The sequence below is a fragment of the Haemaphysalis longicornis genome, unplaced genomic scaffold, assembly GCF_048455015.1.
Source record: "Haemaphysalis longicornis isolate Haplotype H1 unplaced genomic scaffold, Haemaphysalis longicornis Haplotype H1 scaffold_7, whole genome shotgun sequence".
Lineage (NCBI taxonomy): Eukaryota > Metazoa > Arthropoda > Arachnida > Ixodida > Ixodidae > Haemaphysalis > Haemaphysalis longicornis.
In genome coordinates this window covers 69,275,242-69,301,295 of record NW_027526422.1, presented here as the reverse complement: position 1 = coordinate 69,301,295, position 26,054 = coordinate 69,275,242, and the positions used below count along the sequence as shown (strand labels likewise).

General features: G+C 47.0%; 1 protein-coding gene across 1 annotated transcript in view; it reads left to right on the top strand.

Moving 5' to 3' along the window:
• The first annotated feature begins 356 nt into the window (after positions 1-356).
• The window catches only part of LOC144145861 (cytochrome P450 3A41-like), a 48,191-nt gene continuing 22,493 nt past the window's right edge, over positions 357-26,054 (top strand). The window contains exons 1-6 of the mRNA XM_077677668.1: positions 357-788; positions 9,592-9,688; positions 11,185-11,237; positions 17,796-17,892; positions 21,180-21,299; positions 23,301-23,389. Of these exons, the coding sequence (XP_077533794.1) occupies positions 736-788; positions 9,592-9,688; positions 11,185-11,237; positions 17,796-17,892; positions 21,180-21,299; positions 23,301-23,389 (509 nt within the window). The 5' untranslated portion in view covers positions 357-735. The remainder of the gene's footprint in view (positions 789-9,591; positions 9,689-11,184; positions 11,238-17,795; positions 17,893-21,179; positions 21,300-23,300; positions 23,390-26,054) is intronic.

Below are 26,054 nucleotides of genomic sequence, written 5' to 3'. Positions count from 1 at the left end.
TAGCAGAAACGGAGCCTTCGATATTTGCCTTGGCTTTCGTCTCCAAAGCACGTAAGGATACTTGACTGCCCGAGTTTTTTTTTTTTTTTTTTTCACGACTGATCCTTTACTTGTCGGTGTAGATTGCAACCCGACAATTAGTAGCCCTTCGACCTTAAAGCTGCTCATCAATTGATTCACTGGCGCCAAGCGTGATATCGACGGATAAAGTGCCTTAATCATCAACACATGGCCGGAAGCGTAGTCTTCAGCGTTCCTGATAGCGATGGAAGCTTCAGTCGGGCTCAACGAGTGCGACTGCGTTTATTATCTGGGCTAGCCTTTTAGTTTTGCTCGCCGCCGCCCCCGCAAGCCATCGTTATTCCGATTGGAGCCAAGTGGTAGCGGCGTACAAGCAGCCGCACTCCCCAAGGACGCGCCCTGCGCCCCAAATCGGTCGCCGTCAATTCGAGGGCGAGGGTGGAGGGAGCGTTCGCAGATTCGGCTGCCAAGTGTCGTACGCCGGATGGTGTCTGTTGCGTAGGTCCTCGGTGCTGCCTCACCCCCGTCCCAGTGCTGCTCTCAGGGGTTACTGCACGAGAAAACTGCAGAGAAAGGCGTGAATGACAGCGGCTCTCCGGGTGTAGCACAAGCGCCCCAACACGATCCAAGGTCAAGAGTTCCGGCGAACCAGCGCAAATAATATTGGTGTGGCAAAGCATTAGGCCTTAGGGATTGGACCCCTGGGCAGAAACGATGAATGAGGTGTTCTTCGCCTTACTAGTGCTCGTAGCATCTCTGCTTCTGTGGTAAGTACAACCCAGTTGTTTATTTCCCTGATTATACAAATAGCGAAGAAATTAGAAGGTGCTCCCGTCATGTTTGGAGTCACATTACCAGAGAAAAGTTTGCACATGTAATGATTAGCCTATTAAATTGCCCTTCATGAGTTACTGCTACCATAGCGCAACCGGGGCTTTGACAGTAATCTAGTGATGGTTTTTTTCTTTGCTACCGATGAGAACCTTAAATTAATTATCTCAAACGTTTCTGCACCCGCAATACATAAAACAAATACTGGGAAGTTTTCATGTCTAGCAGTTGTGCTTACGTTAGAGGCAAAATACAAACATGTTCCGCGCAGTCACGAGTGTGCCGTAAAATACAATTAACGTTTGTTGGTGCCTATTTACTTTCATACAAAAGATTTTGCTGCGGTGTATACATGAACGTGTACGTCATCTCTGCACGCTGAGGTGTCAAGTTAGGTATATATCTTAGAAAGCATGACATTAATGCTTCAACGCAGAAAAAAAAATATTTTAACCATATAAAACATTATGTGTCATTCGAGACCAGAATTGTTCTTGTCGTTCTATTTTCCGCTAAGAAATAATATTAGAATTGTTCAAATAATTCCAGTAGAAATTAGTCTTGCCGAGCTTATTTTGACTAGCGGGTATGGAGATGAATACCTAGAGCTCACTTTCACATCATTTTGTTAGTGTATTGGTGTGAATTCACTATTTTCATGCTGTGCCACTGATGGGAACAATTACATAGTAACATTTTTATGCGATTCAAACTGTGTCCTGCTCTTATAATTTCTCGGACACCTCCTTTTGTCCACTGGCAACCCTGACCGCAAAGCACTATGGAAGCCCGTTTGTTCTACAGGTCTTATACAGGGCTTGTGCATACGTACCCACAAACTGCAGCAGCGGTTAAAAACAATGCCGCCATGTTCTTTTTACGGACATGCCACGCCATTGGCGAAATGTTCCTGAGCATTGCGTTTATGTAAAAAAAGTGGCGCCTTTGCACAATGCCCCCGAATCGAGTAGATCTACGAAATACGCGTTCAGCGCTACACACTGCTATTTGAGCTCGCTTGCGTCACTCCTTTTAGCAGTTTCCACTGGTGAACCGACATAAAGGATTCCGCATCGACCGGGCGTCCCTTCGTGTAGATTCACAAAGCAGAATTCGTTCCTCAAATCAGTGCTATTCGTACAAAGGAGTACCGTATTTACCGGATTCTAACGCGCACCCGATTTTCCTGGAAAAAAAAAAACGAAAAAAACTTGCACGTCCGATTGTAACGCGCACGGGACTTTGTGAGCCAGACAAAGGAATGCGAGAGAAACGGGCGATTTATTTCCCGAAGTAATCTCACTCATCTCTCTCTTCGTCGCTCTTCGATGACCACAACATCTCGGCCTTGGTGCCTTCAAGCGCGTTCGCGATGCCACACTTCTGAACGAATGTTCAACCATGGTCGATGGCATCGTGGGCCACGCCTCGCACGCCCCTCCCGAGAGCTTCTCCAGAGGTGCACGCTTCAGCCGACCGCTCGCTTTGAACGCGTGGGAGCTGCTGCTGCCATTGCTGTTATCAAGCCCGCAAGTGAAACGATTTGACTATTTGTGTGAACGTCGATAGAAAAGCCTTGGCGCCTAGGCTTGCTGCGTCCAAAAAATCGTTGCTAAAAGCTTTGGCGCCATCTTGAGATGGCGATGGCGATTCTAACGCGCATGCGATTTTTCGGCCTATTTTTTCGGAAAAAATGTGCGCGTTAGAATCGGGTAAATACGGTATTCTTTTCCTCTCAATAACCATGAAATCGAGATCTTTTTACACATGCAGTAGCTGCCTTGCCCGCAAACTTGTTATGCAATAGACCACTTCCCAATCACGCATACGATTCTTTTATCCGTATGGGAATATAGTAAAGCTGTAGCACCGTACTCAGTCGCTTATTGCTCCCCGATGTCTAGTCGTGTCTACACGTGTGCGGTGATGGGGCACTTATCGGCACGCGATAACCCCAGCATGATATAGCCAATCTTCTATCCAAGGGCTCCTTGTGCACAAAAAGCCAAGCCTGCTTTCGAAGTAGGTAATTTGTCAGAGAGGTGGACAGGAACGTAAGCACGGGCAACGCTAATCAACCAAAGTACCTCGCAGACCTTAGCTTGCTGCAACGTGAATGTCTACGTTCACGTCAACCTTCTGGTTTCGAAAATATGGGGTTTATTTTCTACAATAGTAAGAGGCATTTATTTTTTTTGACTGCGGGTCGATCTAGCCTAAACCGTCGGCGATCTGCAGGTGAGAGCGCCGATAGCAACTTTGCAGAGTTTCTGTGAGGTGGTTATGCCTTATTGCAATTCTTACGATCGGCGTACGGCGTTGCGAATTAAGATCGTCCTCAATATTATCAGATTCGGCCACCCAAGCCTCCCGTCGTCCGGTTTCTCCCCGTCATCGACGGGCTTTGTGCACAACGACATGGTGCGGACTGACGCTGCTGCTGGACACAAGCCGCTTTCGGCGAATTCACGGTCACTCAAGCGCCCGCCGGCGAGGGTAGCCACAATGACCGACAGCGTCGAACGCAGGTGGCGACAAAGGCGTCGCGCGGCGCCGCCAGTTTGGCGGCAAGCTAAGTGTTCCTGTTTTCTTCAGCGGCGACAAGCGGATCGTGGGAACCCTTTGTGGCGTGTCCGAAACGCTGTTCAACGAGCGCCCGACGCCGGATTACCGACGGTGCCCAGGCATCCTCCTGTCGCTTCAACCTCGGCTGGTCCTAAGGGCTTCTACCCTAGGAAGATTCCACCACTGAAGTCAACCCGACGCTGACCTGTGCGAGAGGAAAAGTGCCCTCTCTTTGGGAGTGTGTGGGCGTCCATTTCATTGCCACAGATTTTTGTGATTGATGCGTTCTTGAAAACAGCCGGCGAAAGGTTGAAAGGGGACGGACCCAACTTGGTTATCTAATCTCGAGCAGGCAGGAGCCCATAATCTTGTTCACTCAGCCCTTCAGATTTGCAGTCGCCAAAATATCAGAAGTGCCTCTATGGGTTGTACCTGATCTACAGGTGCGGTTGTCGATTCCTGGAATCGGAAAAAAATCCCACATGGCGTCTTCGGTCTTAAGACAACTTTCACTATTTTACATCAGTGAAATGTACGGAGAGGCGTCGCATGTTTTTGTTGACGGCTCGGTCACGGCGTCTTCGTCGGCAGCGGCAGTGGTTATGCCTGGGAAGGACCTGACCCAACGTTTCAAGATTGCTTACAGGACGTCGTCTACCGCATTTTTTGCTTTCAGTGTCATTTCCCATACCTTCCATATTCATTCCTTTCTCTTTCTGTCCTCAGTACCCTCCCCCCAGAGGGAAGTAGCAGGCCCAAGATCAATTTCTCAGGCCGACCTCTTCTCCTTTTCAATAAACATTTACTCTCTCTCTCTCAGTCAAACGCCATGTAAATTTCCGCACATAAAGTCTCTTTCTTCGCCCTCCTAGCCCAAATGTTTGCCCCAACTCAGGACCAACGGACGCCATCACCGGTCCCGCTACCACATCCGCAACGCAATGGAACTGGCTTTGTAACTCGCTAAGTCCAGTAACATCATTGTTTATTTCCAACGATGTTTTTAATGCCATCATTCAAAAATCACTGACAAAAATCAAAAGCGTTATTCGGATGGGCTCTCTGCAGCACACTGACCTCGAAGTCAGCGCCTAATGCCCACCTTTCCGTCCATCTGAGCGAGGACACAAGTGACAGACCTTAAATGTATTCTGCAACACTGTTTTCAGCATTTCCCAATACCCGGAATGGTTTGAGAATTCCGTTAATAAGGGCGTTCAGTACTTTGATTGGGAGAGGCCGCGAAGTAAGTAAACGTATTACATAACTTTATAAAGTCGTTCAAAAGATTTCTCTTTCTTTCTTGGTCTGGGCATTGTTTCCGGAAGTGCATCTTGCTGGGCCACTTGGTACGTTTTGAAAGTTGCAAACGCCAGCGAAAAGAAAAAGACGCCACCATGAAGTAGAGAAGAGAGAACGCAAACGATGGACTAGCAGCTAATATTTAATTGAAAAAGAAATACAACGAACTTGGGCTTGAGGGAAATCACCCAGGACATATCGCGTGGCGGCTTTGTTATTTAATTGCAGCAATAAACAAGAATTGATAGCGAAGAAAATCTCGACGAATGCAAAAAAACAAACTACAAACCTACTGCGACAAGCAAAGCAAGTATGGTACCGCTCTCTTCTGGCAATGACTATAGCTTTCGGAGCGCCCCGAGGCACGAAGAAACGTTTCCAAGTTCGACGGCAGTGCTTCAGGGGACCAATATATTTATAAAATAAGTTGAATATTGAATATTGGTACATTAATAGACCGATGTCGCGAATTGTCGGATAAAGGTAGGCATCGAAAAAAAAAATAATACCGAGGTCAACTAAGCATTTCTGATGAGTTGTGAATGCTAAAGCATGAATGCCCAGTTGAACGCCGGGTCGAGACGCATTGCTTGCCCTCGCGTGGTGAGAGGGCTTCGTAATCTTGCCGTTGATGCGCTTTGCTTTTAAATTCGCCTTAACGCTTTCGAATGGGGTTGATCTGTCTTCCACTCGTTGCGCCAGAGCTGGCTCATGCCACCGTGTAAGGAAGGCAAAGTTGACGACAGTAGTGTATATCGCTGCTTGTTCTTACGCTCAGTTCGCTTGCGGTCTGCTGACGGCGTCGACCAGCTCGTGCTGTAGAATACAAGCCTCGGGTTATCTAACGTCACAAAGGGTTAACAGCGCATAAAGACGACGACACACAACACAAGGAAGAGAAGACAGGACAAGTCGACAACGTCGACGACACGGAAGTCCTTGTGTGTCGTCGTCTTTGTGCGCTGTTAACAATTTATGATGCTACACCAACTAGCCCACCAAGCCATCCTCGTTATCTAACGTCTTTTGCTCCTGCTCGTTCCTTTCTCTACCGTATTCTGCACCCCCAGCCTGTCCTAACTTTCCTGAATCATTGTATTTTCTCCTGCCCCATTACAAAGTCGCCACATTTTTCACACCATCCTCCTTCAAGATGGCGGACTTTGCTAGCCTCGAACCAGCTGACGAAACAATTCGCGTTTGTGAACCTGGCCCGGGGTATGCTCGACGCTTAACGTTGCGTTTAATAAAGTTTTTTCATCATCATTCTTCTCCTCTCTTGCTGTGAACGCCTACCTCCAAAGAGCTGTTTTTCTTTCAAGGATTCCCCCGCCGGTGTCGGCATTATCGGCCAGCGGGCCGATTCACTTAATAAACGACATTTTAGAAGAATATGGTGAGCGGAGCCGACAGACTTGTAGCTGGCGCTTTTCGGACGATTAGAGAGAAACGTAGGCGTCCGCCGTGTACAGAATCTAAACGCGGCTTTCTACGCAGCCGATACCTGTTTTCATTCAAACACGGAATGAGTCACGTTTCGAAGCGAAGAATGTGGCGCGTGTTAGAGATGGGCTTTCAACTGAAAGGGCCCCTCCCACGCCTTAAAGAAGTATACGCCTATATTTCGGCTCTTGCAGCGTCCCGCTGCATTCAGCCGCGAAATGTGACAGCCGTGCTAGCGAGACCGCCTCCCAAGGTCGCTTTTGCACGGTGGGAAGCGATAGTACGAGGGACCTCATTTCTCTCCGGATGGCGTAACACGTTTGCGGTGTGACAGCTTTATTTTATGACCGGGTCAAATCTCGGTAGGTGTTGGTTTCGACAAGGCAAAAAAAAAAAAAAAAAAACATTCTTACAATGCCTGGTGTATGTTTTGGGATAAGAAAATAACAAAAAAACTGCCTGTCTGTCATTTGACCCACACACGTAGCGCCGGCCGCCGCTGAGGCAGGACGCACTGGGATCCAACAGTATGCTCCAACGTTCGCTTTACTCGAAGTATATTATCCGACGTGAAAAGCCCGGAAACGCCGGGAAGCGTCCCTTTGGCCTTCAAGCAAGCGCCAGTGTGGTCAAGGTCAAGCAAGCGCAGTGTGCAGTTTTGCGGTGCCGATGACAGCGCCACCGATAACACTTCCGTACGGAACGATACGATTCGAGCCACCGACGGCTTCTGCTGTGCAAGAATCTAATCCGCCGTTCGCTACAAGGGGAGGGTTGCGGGGGCTACGGAGTGGGGAAGAGTAGTGTCACGCTCAGTCACGGTGACGCCAGCGCTTCATACGCTTCCGCAGTGGAAGCGTCTAATCACTAATTTGTTCAGGGAGAAGGGGCGCGGACAGGAGATAAGAGGAAAGAGAAATGGCGCGTGCCATAAGAAAAGGATACAACAAGGCGCTGGCAGCAACAAAGTTCACTGGGCTTTCGCCTCTACAGCAGCGCTGTGTTTTGTCCTGCCGTAGAATTTTGAACGGGTTCACTGCGTTCTAGACCGAAAACAGAGGTTTCGCCCGACATAGCTTAACCGCGTTCAAACAGGGCAAACAATTATAGGTGACAGTTCCATAAATGCATAGTGTCCGAGTCGCAAAGCGCTTTTTTAGAAATATTGACCGCCGTCCATGCTCGGGCGAAATAACATTTGCTCATAACCTTCACCTAAATTCGATGCCCTTTGTATGTCGTGTGCTCAGTAACTTTGCGATCATCCACCTTCGCAGATTGAAAGGGCTCGTAATTTTTTGCCAGGTTTTTCGACCGCCATAACTTCGCCCTACATGTCGTATTTTCGAGAAACTAACGTCAACGTATCCGTTTTCGTCACGAGAAGACGCATACTTTTCTTGAAGCGAGTTATTTTATGTTTCACTGATGGCGTTCGAAGTCGCACCAAAACGAACTGCAGGGAAGCCAGCGTTACACAACGGGTTTTACAAAACTATGATGAAGATAAGCGAAGGATAGGAAAGCGCCCCCCCCCCCCCCCCCTCCCAAGGTAAAACATTTCCCGTAACGGTGATTGAACCAGGGACCCTCGCGTTATGAAGCCGACCTCTGTTCGATTGCGCCAATCCGATACTTCTTTATTGTTTGCGCTATTCCAACACGGTCGAAGCAGGTTCATGTTTTAACCATCTTTTCTCAAGAAAAGGGCTTAGATTCTAATTTAAATCTGACTTTTACTGCGTATTAGTGTAAAAATTGCATAACTAATCTTTGAACGTTCTCACTCGCCTTGTAACGACGCAAATTAGATCTGATACTAATTCATTAACCCCGATGTGGTTCAGAAAACAGCGACCTTTGTAATTATTCAAATCCTCCCGTAAGTAACAACCTTACATTTTTCACGTTATTTCACTTTTGCGACTTAAACATGAAGTTATCTGATTCATTCCTACACGCCCCGGACGCCGTAATTTCCACCCAAACATTTTTTACCACCACCACCAAGTTCCAGTCAAAACAAATATCACAACTATAATTGTGGCAACCATGCGCATCTAACCACACTAACCACGCTATCAAAAACACGTAGTCAACGAGTATGCTAAACGTTAAGCTAATACTCTGCAACACTTCTGACAAACGCTCCTTCCTTCGCGTCTGGAAGCACAGCGAAAGCTGCAGTTATCGATTTTACTGATGGATTGTAGGGATTAACGCGCCGACGCAAGGCAGGTGATGAGGCGCGCCGTAGTGAAGGTCTCTGGATTAATTTTGACCACCTGGGCATCTTTAACGTGCGCCGAAATCTCGTACACACGGGCGTTTTTGCTTTTCGCCTCCATCAGAAAAGCGGCCGCCGCGGTCGGGAATCGAACCCGCGACCTCGTGCTCAGTAGCGCAACGCCTTAGCCACTGATCCACCGCGGCGGGTAAAAGCTATATTTATCGCCAGCAAGGAGCGGCACTGCGTGATTTGCTCGTCGCAGAATATATACGCCTTCCGTTTCTGCCTTGCTCTTGGGGCTTTCCTTTGAAAGTGGCTATCGAATGTGTTCATTACTGCAACTGAAGGAAAGCCGGTCAATAGCCGTTACACCACTGCAATGACGTAATTTCAGCGGTCGATGAATTCCAGGACCGAGAAAGATCGAAAAATATTTTGAGCAGGTTTCAACGTTGTCTTATGGGCATAGAACAGTAATTTTTTGCTTGGGTAGTTTGTGGCCCCCTATTCTAATAACTTGATGTGTTAGTTGACTACTTTCTGAAAACACTTAACGTAGTTGAAAGAAGTGTTGCAGGGTCCCTTCAACGTCCACTTCAAGCAAAATGATAGGCTTCATGGATCCTTCATGGAATGAGGGACACTGGATAAGGGAGCATTAGGGGTGGCAGGAAAACAGGATGGGGACTTACGTAGCAGGGGAAACAGGAACTTATCATCTTTCGATGTCATTTGCCGTGAAGCAAGCAGATACAGGGCCAACTTTTCTGTGGGGTTTTAACGAGACGGAAATGCAAACCCTCCGCAAACTGGTACAGATCCAGCTGGGTAACAGCACTGAGTAGAAAAGCGTTTTACTTCGATCAGAAAACGTAGGGGTTTCAAAGAAGATTGTGAAACTGTGTCAACCGGATGGTTTCGACAAACCATTGTTACTGCACGCGCATATAACATAGGTCATCCTATCCTGTCTTTCAAAACGTGAATATCAACGGGAATGAATCAAAAAGAATATTATTTCAGCTCGAAGCTGCCTGCTCTGGGGATATTTATGTTACGATCTTCAAGGCATTTTACATGATCAGCAAGTGGGTGAAGTAGAGTTTTATTGCCGATAGTTGTTCGCGAAGAGGGTGTGTTAGAACTTCCACCTCAATTACCCCCTCCCCCTAAATGACCCAGAAAACTTTTACCCTCAGGTGGCTACGGAGGACGTTTACCTTCTGGAACGACAAGGGCATCGCGCACCTCAGTTTCGGGCAGTACCTGAGCTTCTGCTATGATCTCTACACCAAGGTTGGTAGGCGTCTTATCGCCTGTAGAAGAGTTCGCGATGACTAAACTGGGCGAAGGCTGCCCATTAATTTAGGTTATGTTGCCTAAATCAAAACAGTGCAATTGAGACAGACGTGGAGAAACTGTTTCTTTCCGTGTAGCTCAACTATGTCAAAATGATACTCATTGTGGACATGGAGGTCCACAGATTCAAATATGCTAACTGAAAGCGTGCTATTTCGATTGGTCACCCGCTGTGGTGGCTCAGTGGCTAAGAGCTCCTACTGAGCACGAGGACGCGGGTTCGATTCCCGACCGCGGCGGCCGCTTTTCTGATGGAGGCGAAAAGCAAAAACGAACGTGCGTACGATATTTTGACGCACGTTAAAGATCCCCAGGGGACGAAAATTTATCCGGAGTCCTCCACTACGGCGCGCCTCACCGCCTGCGTTGTGTCGGCGCGTTAAACCCCACAATCAATCATTTCGATTGTCACGGCCAGCACAATCAAGTCGGACGAAGTATCGTGCACGTGAAGTTAATTGATGGACACACGGAAGGCGTCAAACCAAGGACCGAATTACTACGTTAAAAGAAACTTGTGTAAGCACCTGCTGATCAGATTCGACAAAAAAATGGACAGTGCAAGCTGTATGCCGACGCAGTTTGCGCCCAGGGACTTGCGGAGTACAAATAAATAGAGATTAAAACCATGCGCACGCACAAAAAAAAATGTGCAGGAAGTCAGAGAACTGTCTACTAATGCGTAAGCATTCTTGCACAGCTTGTCTCCGCTGCGCCTATTTAATGGCTAGATTTTGCTATGAGTTGCCGTATAGGTTAATTGTTATTGCATTGTTTGGTTGTTTCCCCTCGTTTCTTCCCTCCAGTGATATATTACGAATAATTGTATCACTAGGTCTGCCTTATCGTGCAAATAGAGGGCGTGTTACGGTTATTCTGTTTTCACAGTATTTTATCTGTGTTTCTGTTTGAAATTTTGGGGTCTTTATTTTGAGTTAGTTTTGTGAGGGCCATGTATAGATAAATACATATTTTTGGTTTGGTTATTTCGCTTTACAATATTCTTACCTTTTGTTTTTTTTTTGTAGATTTTGATTGTTAAAAATTTCCTCATACCAATTATCTCTATTTACGCTATTTTAACTATTACACGTGTTACCTTATTCAATTTAGCATTTGCATGCATATTCTGGGCGTTACTCGGTTGGGATGGGCGGGCACTTGGCAAAGAATTGCTACGCATTTAAATGAGCACAAGAGATTTAGGTGCTGGTATACTAGAAAATAGACATGGTGTCTTAGCTTGCTAGGCTGTACGTATATTGTGCCGCACCGGCATTAAATATAAAGGGTGGACAAATGCGCAAAACGTACGCCATAGCACCTTCAGTCATGACGTATGCAGTTGCTAGCAACAAGACGTAAAAGTAAGTACGTGTTTACGTGTTGACATGTTTTTACACTTTGAAGATAACATTTTGCCACCATTGCAGCCTCTGCACGAAGTTATTCGTCGGACCTATGCAAAACACGGCCGGGTCTATGGGTGAGTGCGTAGCTCCACTGTTCATTTTTGATTGCATACAAAAGGCACCAGACATACACGTAATGTTGATTGCAAGTTGTGCGTACTTTATGTCTACGAAGAAACGAGCCCATAAGACTGCGGTAGTATTAAATGGCAACTGAGTGGTGTAATTCTACTAAAAGAGCCATTATTTGAAAACAGTGCAAGATAGCCTAACTCTTGCCTTACATCTCAAATGACCAGTTTCCTGAGTTGTGCTCCACGTTTATATAAGAGATAGCGTTTATGAATCTCTATGCTCACTGCCCAGAAGATAAAGGATCTCTTGTCAAGCCGATATGTGTTTCACATACAAAAGCCATGTTATAGCAAATGTAATTTACGGGAGGCTATCCCGTAACTAACGTTTGCTGTTCACTGAGAGAGAGAGGGAACAAAATTTAAGAGGATTAGCGAGGGGGTTGGCGGAGTGCCAGAGGTCTGCCGCGACCGCCAGAGCACTAGAGGTAACCAGCACTTGGCTGGACTTCCCGGAGCTGCCCAGGGCCTGCTTCCAGTTGGCTGGGGAGGGAACTGGGGAGTATGAGTAAGCACGACACTCGCACAGAGAGTGATATAGAGTATCCAGCTGGCCACAATTGGGGCAGTGGGGTGTGTGGAATTGATGTGGATGCGTGCCTATTATTTGAGTACGATGAGGGAAGGTGTGTGCTTGTAGTATCCGCTACATGTGGGCAGCTTCGGTGGATAGGTGCGGGTGTGCTGGTGGAAGAGTACGGCGGGGAAGGCGGTAATGAACGGCAATTTCCCTGAAAGGGACGATCGGCTTAGAGGCCTCGTCCTCGGGAGGCCAGTGATAGATGTCCGAGAAATAGTTGCCCTGGAAGTAAGAGCTTGAGCATGTGCGTTCGCTGCCTCGTTAGCTCCTATGCCGGTGTGGGCTGGGGTCCACACCAGTTTTACGGGCTCGGTCGGGGGCTCTGGAGAAGACTTTAATGGCTACGGGGGATATAAAACCTTTAATGTAGTGTCGGATGGCCTGCTGCGAGTCTGATAGGATGGTGATTCGGGTGGGGCTCTGGGGGAGCGTGAGGGCAATGGCTCCTAGCTTCCTCCGCCGTAGTTGTGAATGAGGTGGAGATGGTGGCGGTGTGTGTCGGGACGTTGATGTCACGTCCGGTAACCGCTAAGGAATAGGTCGGTTTGTGCGGCTATTTGGCTGAATCTACGTACAGGGTGTGTTTGGCAGGTGGGTGGAGTTTTGCATGGTGACTTGCACGAGCTACTCGGTGGCTGACATGGAATTTGGGGTGCATGTTACGGGGAAGCGGTTTGATGCGGATGAGGGCTGAGATGTTGCTGAGCAATGGGTTGGGGGCATTGGTGTATGTCCTGTGATTTCGATTATGTAATGGCCTGCAGGTATGGTGGCGAGTCTGGCCAGTTGGGCTGTCCGGTCAGCCTCAAGAAGTCCAAGGATGGTGTTGTGGATGCCTAGTGACATTAGGCGATGGGTAGGAGTTCCGGGGGGAAGGAACAGGGCCGCGCGATATGCTTTGCGGAGCATGGCATCCAGGGCACGTGTTTGAGTGTTTGTTCTATGCGTGTTTGGGAGTTGGTAGAGTATGCGGCGGATCAGAAAGAAAACAGCGTACTAAACGTAGTCTGTCCAGCTCTGTTAAGCCGTGATGGCGGTTGAGAACGCGTTTTATGAAGTGGACAGTTTGGGCTGTGCATTTCTTAATGTACTTGAGTGTGGCGAGCGTAGATCGGTTGTGTGTGCTAGCAAGGCCCAAGATTCTCAGCTCGTGAGTGCGGGGGATCGGGTTGTCATTCGCAAATAGTCTTGTTAGGGGTTGAGGGGAGGGACAGGTTTTGGGAGGTGTCATTATGTCTGGGGCATATTTGGGGGCCGAGAATGTTAGACCAGGGGGGGGGGGGTGGATTTGTGTGAGGACATGGTGCAGCCTGGTTTGTAAGGTGTGTTCTATCTAGTTACCACGGCCGCTTGGAACCTTGGCACCCATAGGGTGATGTCATCTGCATAAATGGTGCTGCGAGGTGCGGGGGTGTTGAGCTGGTGAGCAAATGGGATCAGAATGATGTCAAAAAGTAGTGGTGACAGGACTGCCCCTTAGGAGAGACCCGCGATTAAGCGATCGGAACGGTGTGGAGTGGATTTGGCCGCGTTTGATAGTGGTTGTGCGTTCGTAAAGGAAGTTGTGGATATAGGTATATAATCGAGTTCTGAGTCTGACGTTGCTGATGTCTACGAACATCGCCTCGTGGTAGAGCCTTGTGCACGTCAAGCGAGAGTATCGCAGAGTTATCTTTGGCAGATGGGTGTTTTATCAAGTCGTAGTGGAATTTAAAAAGGGCATCCTGTGTGAAGAGCGCGGGGCGGAAGCCTCACATATTGGGAGGATATACGTTGTTAGATTATATTGGGAAATACGGTTGTAGATGATGGGCGCTAGTAATTTTATAATGCAGGAGGTGAAAGATATGGGGCTGAGGTTGTAGGAGTGTTCCATGACGACAGTGAACTGAACAACGAAACTAAAGCGAGCTAGTTGCTACAGAATGCGACTTGTTGGGCTAAAACAGCGCTACGAACGAAGCAAATGGAGGGGTATACGGACAATATAACACTCGAAAAAATGACACGCGATGAAATAGCATCGACTTAAGAGAGATGGAGGAACTAGACATATACTGGGCTAACTGCGAACTGGCTTTTGTTTTTAAGGAGAACTCATATATATTTCTAAGCCAAAAATGTTGGTGTAAAACATGACGCACAATTGGGTGAGAACTTGTGATAGTGATGCGCTTACACAACGTTATCTTATTTCGTGAATATCGAAGGGGTCGTATATATTCATTGCGTACGTTGCTCTTGATGACCGTTCAGGATCACAATGTTATCAGAGACCGGCGAGCAGAGGCATTTGGAGCAGTGGCCACACTGCTGCTGGCGTGACTCCCGAGAGAGTGCGCGCGCTAACTGAGCCGGTCGTTGATGCAGCGCCCCGTTGGTCCCACATAGCTTCTACCACATAAGAGCTTAATCGCTCATTCGACACACTCAACTATCACCGGTAGTGATTGGCCTGTAATGTTTGTTTTCTTTCCTATTAATGGCTCCTGCATTCACCCAGTGGGAAATGTCATCGGGTCGAAAACACAACACTCACGCCAAATGGCAAGCTGAATTCTTGATCGTGTGAGATATGCAATGTTCATAAGAACTCGCTGCTATTTTTTGGGCCGGTTGGTGTTTCTGTAGTTTTCGTGTACTCAGTTAAAGGGCTTAGATTACAATGCCTCCGCCAGCGCAGTCAATAGATGGCACAGAATACCCGCAACTACTCGTACTCATTTAGAATTATCGGTATATAATGAAATACACTTCTGCTGCCTTAAAAGGCGCAAGTTAAAACGGCAGAAGGCTCTTTGCGAAGAGTGCAAATCGCCAGCGAACATCTTTAGAATGAAAACAATTCGAGGACGCTTGAGCGTCGCTGTTAGGAATGGAAAGCGGCAGCGTTACTGTACTGGAAAGATGAATCCGCTGCTATATATTTGTACGCTCGGCACAGAAATACTGTAGCGTATTAATCGCTCGTGTATCAAGAACGGTCGCACAGTGGCGTATAGGCATGCTGCGCTGGTATTTGCCGCAAAAGCAGCAGCGCCATTTTGTATATGCTGGTGGTTCAGGGCATCATTTCTAGTGTGAAAAGTGCCGCAGTAATTACGACCTCTGTTAGTAATATTCAACTTTTATAAGCGTCATTGCGCTGAACTAGATGCCAACAGTCATGATTACCATAACAGTGGAGCAACGGGAACCTATTCACGAAAGGCACTTGGTGATGTAGCAACAATAGCTAAGACGAACGAATAGTTTAAGCGGCGCAAGTGACTAGACGTCAGTCGTTGATACTGTAGCCGACCAATGAGTTATGTAACGAAAACGGCAAGGAGGAATCGATGCATTCATTACGGCTGTCTTTTTTTACGCCTTGTCTCAGTGTCAGCCCAGTAGAACATTGGCATTGCAAGCTTCAGGCACTTGGTGACAAGGGGTGGAGAAATTACTATTATTTTATCCACTCCCAATGCGCTACAGGCAACTTTATTGAGAAAAGTGCTGTGCTCACAGCGGCTTCTGTCTGGCGCAGAGTGCCTAAAAACCTGAGGGGTACGGTTTAGCAGCTGCGGGGAAAAATAACATGTGCAGTCAATTAGAAAGAAAAAAATGCTTTCTCTGATTAGAATTGAACCTAGGTATACTTCTCGTTATTAAACTGGAGTCTATCCGATTGAGCTATCGTCGCATTCCGTTTGCACAGCATTTCCTTTGGCTTCGTAGCGCGGGCGTTGGCTTTGGGCTCGGCCGCCGTTTCTAGCGCGTGGTAACGCGGTCCATTTTAATTAAGAGAGATGCGAAAGCGCGCGGACGAAACGACCCGGGCCTGCCAGTCATGGAGAACTTTCAGCGGCAAGTTCAGAAATAAATGCGAGGTGGTGACATGTGGAGCGGAAACTTGCCGCCTAACTAAGCAACTCAGAAGCAAGCTTAGGTCGGCTCAAGGGGCCATGGAATGGCTAATGATCGCAGTAACACTTAAAGACAGGAAGCTAGTTCAAATAAAGAAAAAGAAATGGACTGGGGCTGGCCATGCAATTAGGCGAAATGACAATCGATGGACTACCAGAGTGACAGAGCTAGGGCACACCGGGAGACGGGTCTGGAAAAAAGAAGAATGTCGATTACTCGATGGCGGGAGGGACTAGGTCGCGGGTTCGATTCCCGGCCGCGGCGGCCGCTTTTCTGATGGAGGCGAAAAGCAAAAACGCCCGTGTGTACGAGATTTCGGCGCACGTTAGAGATGCCCAGGGGGTCAAAATTAATCCGGAGCCCTCCACTGCGGCGCGCCTCATCGCCTGCGTTGCGTCGGCGCGTTAAACCCTATAATCCATCAATCAATCAGTCAATCAAATAAGGAAATTCGGAGGCAAAGAATGGACTCGAGCAGTGCGGGACAGGAGCGATTAGAGGTCGATGGGAGAGGCCTTTGACCTGCAGTGGACCTAGTGGGCTGCTGCTGCTGCTGTTGCTGTTGTTGTTGCTGTTATTGTTGATGATGATGATGATTATGATGCAACAGCCAGGTCTCTGATGAAGCGAGAGGTGCCGCGAGCTCTGCTGTGTCTCCATCCTTGCACCCCTAGTGCAAGCTGAGCCTATTTTTTGCTCCTGCTCGCACGTCATCTGTTCGGGCAGCGCCTCATGGTCCAAGTGGTTCTAGCTGACCTCGCGATGTGACGCTACGGAATTTTTCGCTCGTGGATCACTCTTTTAAAGACTCCGGCTTGTTTACCCCGCAAGGTACATAATGCTACGCCTTTAAGTGACAGCACAAAAGCCAGGATCCCGAGCCGTTATCTCTAAGAGCTCTTTAAGAACGAAGAAAACGTGGCGCAACCTAGACGTGGACGAAGAAAACAAGGTAAGACGTATACAGGCACCATTGCCTTGTTTTCTTCGTCCACGTCTAGTTTGCGTCGCGTTTTCTTCTTTCTTAAAGTGTGTACCAACTAGCTCAGGAACAAGTTTTGTTATCTAAGAGCTCATTATTGCACGTGAAATTAGAGGGTGTTTTCTTAAACTGGATATCTCGCGCTATCACCATTGATACCGACCGGGTGAGCGCAGGGGCAGAACTGAAAGTCATCTATATATCGAAATTGTTTTAAACCATCCTCTTCCTTGGAACCTTGCGTTGGTTCTTTAGAATCAACGTCAATTGGCAACCAACTCAATGCATGCCTATTTGCACGCTCCCTCTCGTTTGAAATTTTAGCTCACCCACTAGCGGCATTATGGCTAGGCAAGGCACGATTTCAGAGTTGGGATTTTTCCTTACAAGAACAAGTCAAATATAGAGAAGTTTAAAAAAAAATGTTCGCTTTGGGCTACTGCAGGAACGTTTGGTTAATCGGGAGTCTTGCGGTGAGGCAGAAAAACGGGCATGGGAGCACGAGATAACCAGGACCTTAGCACTAGGGGTCGGAGCTGGTTCACAGCCTACACGGTAAAAATAGTTTCCCCCTTCTTCCTGCCGGGTGGAATTTCTTTACGAAGTATTACAAGGAGCAAGGTTCTCATTTCACGCCCAGATCCTAAAAATATCGGTAGGAGGGCTTCTTCGCTGGTTGCTTGCAAAGGAATATGTACTGGGCTGACTCTAGCGTATGACTTACTACGCTAGGCGATAGAACTGCAAAGGCAGTAAAGTTACGAAGGGTGGCGGTGAGCAATCCTCGCCTAAGCTAACACCCCAATGAAAAATATTATGAAAAGGTTATTAACCAATAATAAGTTATCGTGCCTCCGCAATCGTAAACGCATGGTGACATCCGATAAGCACAGTGTGCTAATTTTGGCAATTATATGAATGTTACGGAAAACGCAATCAGATGGTGATACATCCATCTCAAATATGGCAGAGAGCTATCGTAGTTATAATGAAAGCGAGAAATAAACGGCTGATCATTTGTTTGCAGATCATATCAAGGTACAGCACCAACGCTTGTGGTTGGAGATCCGGAAATTCTACGGGAAGTCCTGGTGTCCAAGTTCAAGCACTTCTCCGACAGAACGGTAAGAGCTCGCGTCCTCATATTATCAACAAGCGTGCAACAATGCGCCGCAAATGCATACTTGACAGAAAGGGGGAAAAGGAGAAAAACGTATATGACTCCTTATGCCGGTCCTCCAGATCTTTATATTTCTGAATTCGTAGGCTACGGCACACATCTACGTGTTCTACCAGAGGGAAAGCAAAATCTTTGAACCTAGACACTGAGTTTCTTTTTAGAAAACAGGCTGGCGATTGTTGTGGTATTGTGGCTTATCTGCACTTTCACAGGCACTCAAAGGAGCTCAGTGCTGCTGTCAGCATCATTTCATTTGTACCTCATCATGAGTTTACGATAATGTTATCTACCTAGGACGTATTTCAAGGTCATGAGAAGGCATTCAATCTCGGTCGCCTTCTCGAACGGTCAATTTGTTCATGCCAGCACTGAGCACAACAGCGAAGACGAGGAATTACACCACCAAATCATTCTCCCTGTCATTTGCGCTGTTTGATATTCTCTGCCATATTCACCAACTCGTCCTAGCCTCAACGTTACATGAGAAATCTCCGTCTTTGGTTGCTTCGCTCCAGACTACTACTAACAGCAATTAGGATTCGAACGTAACTTCGAAAAACAGCGTGCCGAATAGAGCAGAAAGAAGGCTGAGCGTTACTGCAACATGCTACCATTGTCTACCCAGCGCCTGTCTCTGTTCTTTCTGCGACGTTTTTAGTACGATTCAACATCAGAATCCCGCCGTACTTCCCGTTACCGCTTTGTTTTACCCGGGGGGTCACACAATGCCGTACTGAACTGTATCGCGACACCACTGAAATGATTACCGAGTGTCAGAAAGTGGTGGCGGCGAGGGAGGAGGCTTAGGGCGCCAGATGGCCTCGATTTAATTCTTGATCCTCCTTGAAACGAAATGCCCATGTGCTGAAGTATAGGTTTTAATTTAGAGCCGAAGTGTTCTGGTGGGCAAAGAAACGCATAGGCGGGTAGGCACATATTTACGTGAATTCGAAAGAACAAACTTCAATGTGATTACATTGTACCATTCCGCAAGACATTCGCAGTCTATTGGAGGGGTGCTTTTCCTTATGCTGAATCCGATGCTTCTTCAGCGGCAGGTAGCCGTAGATACACTGTTCTGGGGAAAGGAGGAAGCAGCAGCGCCGATGAACCCATGGGCAAAATGAAAACATAGAATCAGCTGATATCGCTTCGCAGGCAGGGACTTGAGCTTGCAGCTCATTCGCCAATAAAATATGAGAGGAGGGTTACTCCAGATCCGGGAATCTGCTGTGAAATTCAGGTGTTGGCTGAAACGTAGGAGGGCACGTCACGTCAGACCAATTACGCTAAAGACTGCAGGAGGTAGCACGATCTTATCTTGTACATACAAATCCGTCTGTTGTACTGCTGCCAGGCCAACACCAGGCTGTTGAGACCGAGGGTTACGACCTATTGTTGGAACTTTATTTCCACGAGGTGAGCGCATATGCTAGTAGAGGAGGATGATGAGCAACTATGGCGGAGAACGGACGTACTCTGTGGGTAATGTGATGTAAATACAGTTCTTTTCCATTTGACGAAGGTGTTGCAGTCGTGACATACTGGTGCGGAAATCCCGCGGGATCAACGAACGATGGCATGTACCTCTACGGTTGTTACCAATGCCTGAAAAGAATTGGCACCGACTTCATCATGACAGGACTACGATCTCAGCCTGGCGGAGATAAACTATACCGAAAAAGGAGGGCTCAACACGCTATTATAGCGAAGCTGATCTCCTAAGCGAAGGCTGCCATTCCGAGGACGGAGACAACAAACGAGGAGATTTTCAACTTTACCGTTCCCCTACACAGATTGTCCAGCGAACTCCGGAAGACCGACAGCGACATCGAACCATTTCTAACTGGTATCGATGCTGAACAGTTTATGCACATTGCCGAGTTCCGGTACCACATTGCAGCATGGCAATCCATACTGAAGAAAGCGGTGCAGTTCCCACGCGGTGAGCTCCGGGCACTTTGTCTCAAGCATGAACGACTGCATGAATGCATCGACCGGTATCGAGGACTCTACAGAGAATGCCGATATGCATAGAAAGACGCCGAAAGCTACCGTTCAAGCTGAACTGGAATCCCAAGGTATGCCTGCAGAGAAGGATGCATGCTCTGATATCGTGCTTGATCTCGCTGCACCAACCTACAGTGAAATAACCGTACCGAAACCGCCGGGCAACCTGGATTGTTCTCACAACCGAGATGCTTCTTGTTCCGACCTGGGCGTCCCTTCTCAAAGTAGCGAGTCGGGTCGGAAAGACTTCAGAACGCAATCAATTATTTGACTTCCTCCTGAAAGCAAGTACCGCATGAGTGACTGCACAGAAGAGCACGACTGGCTCAAACACAATTGGCCAATAAGTGAAAAGCAAGCCAGAGGTGGCATCACCTCCGAGAATGACATGTCCCGGAAACAACGTTTACTTGACATGACTGTTGTTGAATCGGTTGAAAACTTAAAGAGACGTGGGCTAACGCAATAGGCGAATACAAAAGGGGACATGGAAACGACATTTCCGCCACCGCAGGATTTCCTTTAAGCTGTCGCCGCACATGCACACGAACATGTAAAAAATAATTGGCGTCATAAATAACGTGCTCGCCGTTATTGAGATCATCACCACCACCATGGCATGCAGCATCCACTCTTGCAGGGAAGAGCCGGGCCAGGAGAACGGCATGAACGTTTACCCCGTTCTCCGCAACACTTAAAAATACCTGGGCAAATACCCTAAGCGAGGCAACCGTTTGTCCACAACTATTAGAAAACGATATGACAAGAAGCCCCGTCCCTGCTGGAAGTGTAAGCGCAACGACAGATGAAATAACGACCCCTTGCGCGGCCAATTATTTTTTTGCCGCGGGGGGAGGTTGTAACTTTCTTTCCACGAGGACGAAGAAGTGAGCGCAGATGTTAGTAGAAGAGTATTATGAGTAACCATTGGGGCGATAGGGCGTGTTCTGCCTGCAATAAAATGTAAATACAGCTCTTTTCCCTTAACGAAGGTGTTGTAGTCACGACACCTACAACACCTTCAACAGGTGCTGTCGGAGAGGATCACGTACGAGGGTGTAGGAAGTGAGTGGCTAGTACGAGACATAAACCATGACGAAAATTTTAGCCCTCCCGGTTGTGAGGTGAAGCGTCCCAGTTCTGAAGAGTTGGTAGACTCGAAACACGCATACAAAAGTCCGAGCACGACAAATACGCCTTGCATTGCGTCTCTTTTCACAGGAAGCTCAGCGAACTGGCAGCGACGTATGGCGCAAGTCGATTCTCAACCTGTCTGGCGATGAGTGGAAGAAGGCGAGGAACATCTTCACGCCGGCGCTCAATCCTGCCAGACTTAAGAAGGCATGTTACACGGATTGCACTTTTTTTGGCTGTGGTTACTCCGTCAAATTCTGAAGGACGTACGTGTATGTTACTCACAATTTGTCTTTGTTTCATAAAGGATGTAGTCACAACAAAGGCAAAGGGGTTTGTCCCCTCATTGGATGACGTCAGAAAATTTGCCGTCTTTGTGCTGTTGAAAATGCGCCTGATAAAATAACACATCAGTCAGGAACCTTCTGCTCTTGGGTGGGATCCGGCCCACGGGGAACTATCATGTGGCCAAAAAAGGTATACTACAGAAAGTAAAGATTTTCTCAGTAAAAAAGACAAACCTTTCGAGGACACCTCTGACCAAAACTATGTGTGGCAGTCGCCCTTATTAGCCTACATTCGCATCACCCTAATGAATTGAACTCAAAATTTGAAAGAAAAGTATAAAATGCCTGGTCGTTATGTTTTTGGACGCCTGGATTTATTAATGAATCATGACCGCTTCTATGTGCGCAGTCTGCCAGGTTCAACCTGTATGACCTCCCTCGATGCAAGGCGCTCTCGAGCGAAGCTATAACGCGTGTTTCCTTCCGAAAAAGATTACGATAAAGCTCTTCGCGGCTCACAAAATAATACCTCACCACACTTTAAGCGCTACCCTTAAGTAGATCTCGGCCCGAATCCTTCTATTGGCCGCTTATGCGATAAATGCAGGGCTAGTCGGTGGCTGCACTCGAAGCCCTGTTGTCCCATCATGCCTTCCCCACCCATGAGATTTCGGAGAGTGCATTGGCTGGCTCCTCTATTGACGCCCAGAGAAATTAGGCGCTAGGGCAAAATTACCGGCACTGGTCAGAGTAGACTTCTGGAATGAAGAAGCCTTGTGCTGCTGAGCACAAGGTCGCGGGTTCGATTTCCGGCCGTGGCGGCCGCTTTTGTGATGTAGGCGAAAAGCAAAAAGGACTATGTGTACGAGATTTCGGCGCACGTTAAAGATCCCCAGGTGGTCAAAAAAATCCGGAGCCCACCACTACGGCGCGCGTCATCACCTGCGTTGCGTCGGCGCGCTAAACCCTTCAATCAATCAATCAATCAATCAATCAATCAATCAATCAATCAATCAATCAATCAATCAATCAATCAATCAATCAATCAATCAATCAATCAATCAATCAATCAATCAATCCAATCAATCAATCAATCAATCAATCAATCAATCAATCAATCAATCAATCAATGGAATGAAGAAGCTGGTGAAGGTGTTCAGCCGGCCTAGCGGCTGTGCGTGTGTTCGCGCGGTCGGGTTTATTCGCATTATTTTATCTGTATGTCACGTTTCACAGATTCCACGGCGTTTCAAAAGTGGTCCGAGTTTTCTCTTATTAAACGACTAAGCATGCGCCGTGCGGTTTCATGACCAAGGCGGCTTTCTAGACATTTATTGTTGCGCACTGTTGTCACTGCAACAGCGTCGTGTGGTTCTTGCTCGCAGCTTAACGTGCCGGGCCACAATAATAGTGAAATAGGTATCACGATATTTTTACGGGTCAGCGCGGTAGAGCAACGAATTTTACTGCCTCTTTAAACCAGTGGTATTGCTTAACAAATTGTCACTTCTGTTTCTTCGTACTTCCTTTTAAATGTATCTCTGCTGATGAGTTGCTTGTCTGTTCATCTTACCGCTTTACTATAGAACTCGTCGTAATTGAAGCACCAGTCGTGCTTCCTTTGTAGTAGAGCTGGCTATGTTATGGGGTTATTATTACTACAGACATAAACTGTGTAACAAGCACGACAACCGCATTTTTTCTCATACTGTCGTTGTGGGTTACCCTGCTCACTTAAATACAACGCGCTGATGTGCATGCCGAGCTGTCTTGCTCCTTTCAAGTGTAAGTATAAAAACTGTTTTCTGTATGCCCCGTGTTGACAGTTCGCTTTGCCTTTTTAAGGAAGAACAAAATGCATGTGAAATTAAAGTCGGTACTGACATAAATTTGGACCAGCCAACTTTTTTGTTTCTCTTAGATTGTGGTGAAGATCAGTGTTATTGCTGAGAAGGTGACGTCAAAGGTCGAGGAAGCAGCCACCCAAGGCAAACCTGTCAACATCACTGAGTAAGTTCGCCTTTACTTTAGTAGGTCGCACGTGCTCGTTACGTCTACACAAGGTTCACCAAGCCGTGAACCGAGCTATCACAAAATATAGAAAGGGAACTAAAACTTCCAGCCGAAATCACGATCACACGGAACCCCGTTAGGACAGCTGAAATAAGCCATTGGGACTGGCGAAGAAGCTGCTATGAATTGGACAGAAAAAAAACAAGAAATGGTCCATGAATGGTTTTTCCAACGTAATCGATATTCCTACTTGTATCACACCATCAAGTTAAGACCCTGATTGACCTCTGCTTAACAAATTTTGGCCGAAATGATATTAGAGCGGGTGTTTTAACGAGCCATTTGAGTGATCATTTGTGTATTTTCTGTTTTGCTCCAAAACATTGCACAACTCTGCGAGCAAAACCAGTGACAGAACAATAATACGTAAGGTAACTGGGGCAGTACGGAGCATTTTCTCCAACTCGTACCGGATACAAATTGGACACAGCACTTGAAAAAGACGGATCCAAATGTTTTACATGATAAGTTTATTAACAAAATTATTCAGTTGTACAATATCGCATTTCCTGAAGCCATCTTGCAACGCTGCAGAAAAATCAGAAAACTTTGGATAACAAAAAGGACTACTACTCAAAATAAAAGCCAGAAAAAAATTGTTTAATAAGTTCATAACTTCACACGAATTAGCGCTACTAAAAATACAAACCGTTCTGGAATAAACTTTCTAGTGAACTTAAAAAATCTCGTATTGGATACTACTCGAACAAATTCTCGCACATATGTTACGATCCCAGTAAGACATGGCGCATCGTAAAGGATTTATTACGCAAAACAACCACTACTTTGCCAACGGAAATAAAAACTGGGGATCAGATGTTAAGTGGACCTTGCAAATGAATTTATCGTCACTGTTTGACCTCCGGAGCTTACAACGAAAACGCCAGCAACGAAGTTGAAAGGTACATGCCACCCAGTCTCAGCAATCAATGTTTCTTTGCCCTACAACTCCTATGGAAATCTGCTATTTGATACATGAGCTCAAAAATCATTGTGCTTGTGGTTTGGATGGTACTGACCTCGATTGTTATGTGCTTTGTCATTTATGTAACTTAATCTTAGAAACTGGCACGTTCCCATACAAAATGAAAATCGCCAAAGTTAGGGGCTTGTACAAGGGTGGTGCGGTTAGCAACATTTCTAATTACAGGCCAATATCTATAATCCCGCTTTCTTTTCAAAGATTGCTGATGAAGTAATTAACGCCCGAATAGCTATCACCTTCAAAAATGTCAATTGTTATCTCCAAAACAATACGTTTTCAAAAGGGGAAATCAACGGAATCAGATCTACTCAACATTAAGGAAAAAATTGTTTCCAACATAGAAAGCCACCTCTATAGAATTGGTATTTTTGTTGATTTTAAAAAAGCTTTTGATTCAATCAAGCGTCATATTCTTTTCAGAAAGCTCCCATATTACGGAATCCATGGCGCAGCGTATAGGCTATTGCAGAGTTATCTCTCAAGTAGAGTATAGTTTGTTGTATATACTGTAACTACCCAATTCTAACGCGCCCCCGATTCTAACGCGCACCCGATTTTCAAGGCAAAAAAACGAAAAAACTTGCACCTCCGTTTGTAACGCGCAAGGAACTTTGTGAGCAAGAAAAACAAATGCAAGAGAAACGGGCGATTTATTCCCCGAAGTAATCTCACTCATCTCACTCCTCGTCGCTCTCCGAGAGCTCCTTGTCGCCTTCCGCTGACCGCAACATCTCGTCATTGGTGCCGCCAAGCGCGTTCGCGATGCCACACTTCTGAACGAACGTTCAACCATGTTTGATGGGATCGTGGTCCACGCCTCGCATGCCCATCCCGCGAGCTTCTCCAGAGGCATACGCTTCAGCCAACCGCTCGTTGTGAACGCGTGGGACCCGCTCGTAAGCCGCGGAAGCGGCGCACCTTCGTTGCCGCTGCTGCCATTGCTGTTATCAAGCACGCAAGTTGAATAATTTGACGATTTGTGTGAACGCCGAAAGAAAAGCCCTGGCGCCTAGATCCGAAAAAATGTTGCTAATAGCTTTGACGCCATCTTGAGATGGCGATGGGTGGAACGAAATTTCAGCTGTTTTGGCAGTTTCGGTTTCGTATTCGATTCTAACGCGCATGCGATTTTTCGGCTTATTTTTGCGGAAAAAAGGTGCGCGTTAGAATCGGGTAAGTACGGTAATAACGTATAATCAGATGCTGGGTGGCCCACAACGGTCTATATTAGGACCGGTGCTATTTCTTCTTCATATTAATGATATTGTTAACATTCCTGAGACTCCCGAAACAGTACACGCTGACGACACAAATGTGTTTTTCTCCTCAATTGACTATTAAGGACATATATAATCAACGCTGTTGCGACCGGGCGGGGGCACCCGATCCGAGCTCCGTGGCCTCCGACATACGAGTGGTAGCGTGTATGATGCGAGCGGTTAGCCGCTGTTGCAGCCGTGAAAAAGTCCAGAAGCCGTAGGCTAACGTAACTGTTTACTTCATAGCGAGAGGTGAGCCGAAGCCAAAGAACAATGCCCCGACGGGCGAGGTTACAATACAGGACTCGAGCAGAGAGACAACATCGATTCGCTGCTCTAACAGGAATGGTTTACAACG